Genomic DNA, 8,646 nt, shown 5'->3' with positions numbered 1-8,646 from the left:
CATTTTAAACAAATTGTGTTTTTTTGTGCAACAAGTTCATTCTGTACATCGACATGAATATAATCTAGTTAAGGCTGTTTCTGATCCTGTGGGATAGTTCATACAGGAACGACTTCCAAACAAGAAATGTGTGCACAAGTTTGTTTTCAGAGGTTGCTTTCCTTCATTATATTTTCATTGTGCAAAAAGTGAGCCTAATCATGATGCTGCCACCACCATGCTTGACAGCTGGTCGTTAGATTTGAAAGCCTCAACTTGAATCCTCCTAACACACTTCTCGTCTTTGTGGTCAAAAAGTCCAATATTTGTCTCATGTGACCATCAAACTGTACTCCAGAACTCATTTAGCACAGGTGCAGCTTTTGAAGGAGGGGGTTAGTTTTGGTGGCCGCCCTCTCGGTCCCTGATGACATTAAACTGCGTTGTTAGGAACATCCGACAAACAGACCCTTCTATTCCTGAAGATTTGGGGTCAGATGGTTTAGAACTGGCTTTTTCCAACAGGACAAATATAAACACATCAAAAGTGGCTCTGGAATAATAACAGAAGGAAATCGGTGCCATGATTAAAAGCTTGTGCAGTGTCTGTATAGTTTTGATCATATTTGGATTAAGGGAGCTCAAAAACAAACGTAAACGAGTGCACCAATTTCCTGTGTTTAATGAGTTAGTTCAGCCATTTATAGGAACTATACGTCACATACGACTCTAGTTTCTAGAGAAAAGTCGACACATTTATGTCTGAATTCTGTTTTATTCCATTTGGTTCCTCTGAGCTGGACTCGTCCTTTAGTTTCCTGTTTAGCTTTTCAGGTCAGCGTTCAACAGCGTCTGCATTGTGTCTCCCCTTAATGTTAATGTGATGTACAGCTATATCAGCTTCTCATGTGATCTTAATTTGATTCATTAAAACCAGTTCACTGTGGCAGGACAGTCAAGTGAATCAGCTTCCAGACATCAGAGGGAATCGATTTAAAAGGGGGGCGAAAAAAATACAGAAAAGTACGTTTGAAATATCCTAATGTTTAATGAAACTGTGGTGTAATGATCAGCGACAAAGGAGTACAGCAAAACTTCGAGGGAAAGGAAAAAAAAAAAGCCTGGTACACAAAACACATCGTCCCATTTCAAATCCAAAGCGATTCAGTCCAGAGGAACTGCAGCCATTCCCTTTTGCTCGAACCCGTTTGTTGTGTGTCGGGGGGCAAAGGTGGAGAGGAGAAGGGAGGTGGCACAAAATGACTATGTGTTGTCGTCACTTAGTAAAGGAAACACGTGGGAAAAGAACTTCTCTCTAGTTTTAACTATATCCCTCTGATCAGAGTTTACATGGAAGTGCCCGCCGCATGTGGCGCTAACGGCCGAGCCTTCCACTTGCAGGTTCTGTTGTTATGGTTGATTTTTTTTTTTTCTTCTTCGTTTGTTTTTTTTTTTAGTTTTTTTTTTTACTTCTCTTCAGAGCGCACTCATACCGCATAGAGTTCGTAGATCTTCTTGACGCAGTACGCCAAAGCAGCCAGCGCTATCGTGTTATGGAGTCTCTTTCTGTGGACGTCATCCCTGCGTACCAAAACCACGGGAGTCGACGAGGTCAGCGTGTGCAGGGGCAGCCGTGAGAGTTTTTGGCTGTCGTATTCCACCTGGTACTTGCAGCAGGGGTCGAACTGCCACGAGATGCCGTAGAGCGCAGCGCAGGCCACGCTGAGGGCGCCGGCGGGCAGCGCCACGTAGCGCGAGTACTCGATGGGTAGCGAGAGCGGCGTCAGGAGGCACACCGTGCCCGACAGCACGGCCGTCTTGTGCAGGCAGTTCCCCACCGTGATCCAACGGGCCGTCTCGTCGCCGATCCGCGTGGGCTCGATGACGATGTATTTGCACTGGGCCTCCAGCGCCTGCTCCAGCTCGTACTCAAACTGGTCCTGTGCATTCTCTCCGTTGTAGATCTCATGCACGATGTAGCAGTTCGAGTCGGCCATCACTGCCCTGCTCAGAAACAGATTGGGGTGTTGGGGAGGGGAGTGGAGGTGAAATGTGAGTCGCCAGGATGACGCAGGAATTGTAGGAATTGTGTAAAGTTTATTTGACAGGTAGCATTCCCTCATCAATTTTATTTATTTTTTTATTTAGGATCAGAATTCTGCCTTTACAAAAATTCCCACACATAAAATATGCACCTCTGACCAGACCCCACCTGTTGCTAAATATTACCTGCTAGTTATTGGTACGAATATTGAACACACCGATATTGTGATAATATAACGTACAGCTTCAGATTATCGTGTCACGTCTATCTGGTCGTCAACATTAACACAACTACGCTTTCTCAATCCTCAGTTAAATCCACTCTTTTCTTTCATGTTTAGAAAAAAATGCATTTTAATTATTTATGATTGGTTTTTAATAAATACACAGGGCAACGTTTTTCAACCACCACCGCCTTGAAAGATATCTTAAAATAATACTTCTTTTTCTATGTTTTTTTTTCTCCATTTATATAAAGAAGTTAGTCATAGCTGTGGTAAAAATTTAATCTGTTTCTGACGGTTTGCATTTCATTTAATCATTTACTTACAGAACAAGCAGACCCAAGCACGTCGAAGCAGTGTATGAGACTGCGACACGCTGAGAAACTATGCTGTTCTTAGCTCACTGCAATCGAGACTTAATCCAATCACTGGAAATAATTGGTGAGTATTACTGCTTGACGAACTTGGAACAGTTAAGTCGGGTTTGATATGATTCTCAGATCCAAGTTTGGACTTCAGAGGGTAAACACGCACAGCATAAACAAACATTACTTGGTCTTAGTTTTCTGTCATCCGGTTTAGCTCATACTGGGAGTTCTGGAAAGTCAGAAGTGGCTGATGAAGCAAACGTCAATGTGCTTGCACAACTCCATGTTTCTGGGAATCTCATTAGCCCCACATATTTCTGTTTACCTTAAAAACAAAATTTATCTTAAGTAATGAAGCAGACAGCACAAATAGTAGTTTTACATGAATATATAATCATTGCAACCAAGAATTTGTTAATCACAATATTTTTGCATCCACAAGGTCTTTTTGATTCTGTAAATATCTCCAATGGCAGCAACAAGCAACTGATTGTAGATTACTGCGAAAAACAATTGCTTTATGTCCCATGCTGTCCAATTCACCAACAATTATTCTAACCAATAAAAACAAAACAATCAAAGATCAGTTACTTAATGTTTGACATCTGGGAAGAAAGCCATGTTTTTGTGATTTTGGATGACAACTTTTCACAACATTTAATGCAATTTTAAAATTCCAGCTTTTTAGGACCAACATAAATTATGTGGCTGGCTGAATTTCAAACAGAATGGTGACATTATGTAAGCCCATTAAATATTGCAACAAATGGTTCTTTCTAATAAAATGTTTCTCAACTCCGGTCCTCACTGCCCCCCTGCTCTGCATGTTTTAGATTTGCCTCCATTCCAGAACAGCTGATTCAAATGATTGCATGACATCAAGTATTGCAGAAGCCTGTTAATCACCCAGAGATGCAATTCAGGTGTGTGGCAGAAGGGAAATACCTAAAACATGCAGGACAGGGGGGCGTGAGGACCGACGTTGAGAAACACTGAGTGAAAATAGTAAAACCACCTGGAGGATTTTGACTTGATAAATTTAGCAGCTCTTGTGTCATTTAAATGTTTTTTTGGTTTGTTTTCAGGTAAAATTGTATACCTCAATTCAAAATTGAAGCTCGTGCATTATTTTGATTCATTACAGCGTTTCATAATAAATGTATTATGGAAGTAACAAATTATTTTTCTAGTAAAATGTCATAATATATTTTGATAAATATATTACAACGGATCAAGATCATAACTCATTCGAACATTTCATCAACAAACGTACTGCAGCCTCATGTGAAGTGGTGACAAATACATTTGCTCTGTTTTTTGATTTTACACCGAGGTCCTCCAGATCCCGCCGAGGAAATGTCAAACACTCCACATCAAACAATTAAAACTCATCTAAGTGAAGGTTATTAATCCTAGGAGACAGTCTACACGTTACCCGACGATTTTAACCAGGAACATAATGTTCCTGAGCGGCGGCTAGATAAGCACCTCAGTCGCATGCATGCTTAAAAGTTTGGAGGACTGTCCGGTTAAGTTCAGGACCGTATTACTTTCCCAGCCGCGGACTCTCGCAGCCCAGCCAGACCTCGAACTAAGCGTCCCCCCGGTACAACATACTAGTTTCCAAACAGACTCGTGCTGAAATTCAACTTCTCTCCACATTCCCAACAGTTTGCCTGAAATACTCCAAATATCACATGAGCAGCTAGTTTGTTTCTCTGCTAACCACGGTAGCYAACGACAGCTAACCATGGCTAAAAAAAATACAATTTCTCTCGTTGGCGCAAAACTTTTGAACCCCAAATAAGGTGCGTGTTCGGGAACTGGATATGGCATTAACAAAACGCTATATCCTGTACAAATAAATTGACATTAAAGCCAAAATTTGGAGTAACTGACCTCTCCCTGCTTACTGGGACACCGCGCCTCCTTCCCAGCGACGCCATGTTGGAAGATACGACTGTGATTTCAATTGACGTATAGTCGCGCTCAGCATTTTGGGTGTTGTAGTGAATTTAATTGCGGAATGTGTGGGTGTAGCTTATTTGCTGAATTACAGTTCCCATGATGCATTGAGGTTATGTGTACTTGCTGTACGTATTTTGTAACAAGTTTGAGAGGTCAGGCGAGATTCTTTATTAAACCTGTCGAAAATAATTAAGGTAAATTTACCTAATTTAAAATAAAATACAGTTTACTGCAATACATAGGCTAAATAAATATTTTTTGATTTTAAATCTGTAATCATGCAAACACAACATGGACATATCGTCTCTTAGAACAGACTGTAACACATCGTACATACCGCTATCTTCTTTTGGTTTGCGGCTTTATGAGTATATTTCTGGACACTCACCCATATTGTGCTGTGTGGATGTGTGCGTGTGTGAGGCTTCTGTCCGCCTGTCGGAACCCGACGCTCTGTGGATGTAACAAAGATAAAGGCTACGTTCAGGAATGTGAGATCGCTTTGAACCACATGCTGTGCAGCGGACAATAATGTGACAGCTTCAAATTCCAGCCTGCATGACGCACGCATCACATTATCAATACAAATAAAACTTCTGGGGATATTTAATAATGATATATATAGCTGCGAGGCTAAAGTGTCTTAATTTCATGCCAGTTTGATTTATTTTTGTTTTGTTTTTATTTCCGAGTTAATATTCTTATTCTCAAACTCTGTTGAACATGCAGTTATAAATACCAAAATACTCAAGAAGTACACACAAAAATATACATACATTACTTCCAGTTTCATGTTCGTTAGGATGACCAAAAATAAGTTCTATTTGCTGAAAGATTTTGGGTTTCCCTCCACAAGTTTCTCTAAATAGTTTGCTGCTGGAATTTTGACTAATGTTTATAGGCTGCCTTCTTCCCACATACATTTTTATGACTTTGTGATGACCACTGTATGGCATTAATGTTGTCCTTAAACCACTTCCTAACTAATCGGTAGGATATAATTTCTTCTGAAGTCTTGAAAAGTTGCTTTAGTACTTCCACATAATGCTCTTTCCTTATGACTCCATCTGTTTTGAGAAATAGACGGAATCCCTTTTGCAGATATAACAATGGTCCTTGACAAAACACTTGAATTTTAGCTTCGCTAGATTTTCAAGACCTTGAAAATCAAGACTTTTGTTCATGAGTAGATTAGATTACAATAATGCAATTGCAGTTTAATAAAATGTTAAAGTACAAACACACAAATCATCCACCCCTACATACTGACAAGAATTAGATCAGATGTTTTTATCTCTGGCAGCAACTGATGTTGTTCTTCTTGCAACCACCTGCTGGCGACAAAGAGCAGCTTCAATATTAGGTCAAATCTAACATTCATCAACTATTTTGTGTTGGTATAATCACAAAAAACCCCACTGAAATTCATTGACGTTTGTAATTGTAACATGACAAAATGTGGAAAGGCTCAAATGGCATGAATTCTTTTGTTTGGTGCAGCGAGATTTTAATCAAATTTAAATTTCTATAACCTCTAGATGCCCACTTTTCAACAAATCCACAAACTGACCTGTGATGAGTAGATGAGTCATTTATTCAGAACAAGTAGAGAGAAAACAATATCAAGTATAAAACAGCGTAACAAGAACATTTGGACATATCTGTTAGATCGAGCCACCTGCTCAGAACACATATCAGACATTGTTTTAACAGTACAAAACAAATATTACAAAAATACCCAAAGAAACCCACATAAAAAAGACAAAAAAAAAAATAATGCCTTGGCCAGTTTACAGCCTTACGCCACCAAATGAAAGTTATACAAAAAGGGATTTTATTGCAGTTGTCAGTAGAAAGTGTTTTGGAGTGTGTCGAGTTAGCCTGAGGTATTTGTCTCCTCAACACTGACGATTGTCTACAGCAAAATCTCAAATTCTCAGGTTTTTTTTGTTGTTTTTTTTTTTCCTGTGGTGAGAAGAGAAAACTAATTTTCCTGAACTGGAGAGTAAGAATTAACACACTTTAAGAAATAAAAATGCCCTGAATCTAAAGAGTGTCGCTACTGATGCTGGTTTGAGCTGAAGTAAATATAGATATCAGCGCTGAAGTGTTAACTAGTAGCAGTGTCTCTAACCTCAAGTTCATCACAGTCAGAATGGATTTGCTCAGTTTCCACTCTTGTACTGAAACCGAGTGTTTAAAAAAATAACAATAATAAAGAGAAAGGGGAATAAAGCAATTAAAAATCCTCAACATATCAACCACTAACGCATCCTCTTCTGTCAAAGAAATCATAGCCGGGTTTTAAAAATGTCTTTTCATCCAAGACTCTTCAGTAGTAGCACTACTTTAATGTACTAAGTAAAAAAAAAAAGGAGTAATATTGGAAAATATTAAAAGTAGCACGATTTTCAAACATTATAAGCGTAACGGTGACAGTTTCTCTTCATCTGAATACTGGAAAAAGACACAAAGTCGGTCTGATCTCGTAGTTCAAAGGAGGACATTGATTTGTTGTAACCAACGTTTGCTTCAAGTCAGTGGTGGGGCGACGTCCTGGAAGGACAAGCCACCACCTTTTGGGCTGCTTTGTCTCCGCACGATTTCCTCCAGCAGTTCGCGTCCGCCCGACGCTACAGCTCTGGTTTGAGATCGCCTGCGTTCACTCGGTTTTGCGTTTAGCAGTGCTTCAGAGGTTTCTCTCCTTGCATCCTGGAAACCTCCTGCCTAAAACTTACTGCACACAGTCTCTGTGTTCAAGTCCTTTTGCTTGACCTGTTGAGTCATTGATGGATGTGTTCAAAGTACTGAGGCTGAGGGTTCTCTTTGACGTATTTCTGGATGTACCAGCAGGTCAAGTGAGCTTTCAGGTCCTCCTCCACCACAAAATCCATGGCTGCCTGAAATTAAACAACGAGTGAAATTGAAACCATGTCAGGTCAGGATAAACTTCAAGTTTATAGGCGTGAAACAAAGGACGAATACGTAGGATAGCCTATATCTCGAAACATGTCTGAAGAGGCATGGCATCATTTACTCTTTGAAATATGAGGGGAAGTGTGGTTTGAAATCAACAGATAAGTGGTTGGCCAAACACAATCAACCTTCTTCAGTAGTCATCTCAATCCCCAGACCTAAACCGACTGAAAACCTGTGGTGTGAGCATTAGATTTCAAGGTAAGGCAGAAAACTCGTAACTCTGGATGAGATATTGCAAAGAGGAATGTTCAAGGATCCCTCTTGCCGTGTGCTCCATCTAGACTCAGAAAAACTAACAGTAATGCATCACTGCCCATCCCCAACTTGTTGCTATTATTTCCTAATGCTTACAGGAAATGCAACGTGTTTGCCTGGGAAAAACGTTTGGTTGCAAATCCCAACAAAACCTCGATGAAAGTGAAAATAACAAATCTACAAATTTTAACCTTGGCCAGGTGTTTGGCAATTCCTCTCCCTCTGTAAGCATCTGGAACCTCTGTGTGTTGTAAATCCACCGTCTTCTTCCCAACGTATTCGTACAGGAGGACCGCTCGATCGTGGGATCCTGAGAACACACACATTTTTTGTGTGGTGATTGTTTTGAGGACTACAGCCAATGAATCAGATTAGACAAACTGCATGAGGTAAAAGAATTAGAGAAATATATTTTTAAGGCTAAAATACAGTGAAACAAAATGTGAGTAATTAGAGCCTGTCCTTCTGCCGCCAATCAGCCTGTTAAAAAGCAGGAACTTAACGGAGATTCTGCGCTCGGATATAAATATTATTCAGCTTAACACATGGCATCCAACCTAGTCACCCGATTATCAACGTCAAGCAAAGGGTTCCAGGTCCCTATTGATTGCACACTACATTAAGAACCTCATACAGCCTTATGTTTCGACTAGGAGCCTCAGGTCGTCGAATCTGAACTTGTTGACGGTTCCTCTGACCTTTTTTAAGACTCGTGGAGACAGATCTTTTAAAGCTGTAGCGCCTCGACTATGGAATGACTTACCTTGCACCATTCGATCTCTACATTGCATAGACACTTTCAGGAAACAACTTAAGACCCACTTTTTTAA

General features: G+C 40.1%; 2 protein-coding genes across 3 annotated transcripts; both read right to left on the bottom strand.

The window, feature by feature from the left end:
- Window positions 1-1,006: 1,006 nt before the first annotated feature.
- Window positions 1,007-5,073, bottom strand: tmem11 (transmembrane protein 11). 2 transcript variants are annotated; one of them, XM_008416591.2, is made up of 2 exons: window positions 4,971-5,073; window positions 1,007-1,983 (listed from the first exon to the last, which is right to left on the bottom strand). In XM_008416591.2, exon 2 carries the CDS (start codon window positions 1,974-1,976, stop codon window positions 1,467-1,469), a length of 510 nt encoding a protein of 169 aa, XP_008414813.1. In that variant the 5' UTR covers window positions 1,977-1,983; window positions 4,971-5,073; the 3' UTR covers window positions 1,007-1,466. The 2 variants fall into 2 exon arrangements, with proteins under 2 accessions (XP_008414813.1, XP_008414812.1); XM_008416590.1 differs by lacking the exon at window positions 4,971-5,073 and adding an exon at window positions 4,514-4,619.
- A 1,084-nt stretch (window positions 5,074-6,157) lies between these two features.
- Window positions 6,158-8,639, bottom strand: natd1 (protein NATD1). The gene is made up of 2 exons (XM_008416589.2): window positions 8,008-8,639; window positions 6,158-7,482 (listed from the first exon to the last, which is right to left on the bottom strand). The coding sequence occupies exons 1-2, from the start codon at window positions 8,140-8,142 to the stop codon at window positions 7,366-7,368; spliced, it is 252 nt and encodes an 83-aa protein (XP_008414811.1). The 5' UTR covers window positions 8,143-8,639; the 3' UTR covers window positions 6,158-7,365.
- Window positions 8,640-8,646: the final 7 nt, after the last annotated feature.

The sequence above is a fragment of the Poecilia reticulata genome, linkage group LG8, assembly GCF_000633615.1.
Source record: "Poecilia reticulata strain Guanapo linkage group LG8, Guppy_female_1.0+MT, whole genome shotgun sequence".
In the NCBI taxonomy this organism is placed as follows: domain Eukaryota; kingdom Metazoa; phylum Chordata; class Actinopteri; order Cyprinodontiformes; family Poeciliidae; genus Poecilia; species Poecilia reticulata.
The sequence above is the reverse complement of the archived record's forward strand: the minus strand, read 5'-3'. Positions and strand labels throughout refer to the sequence as shown.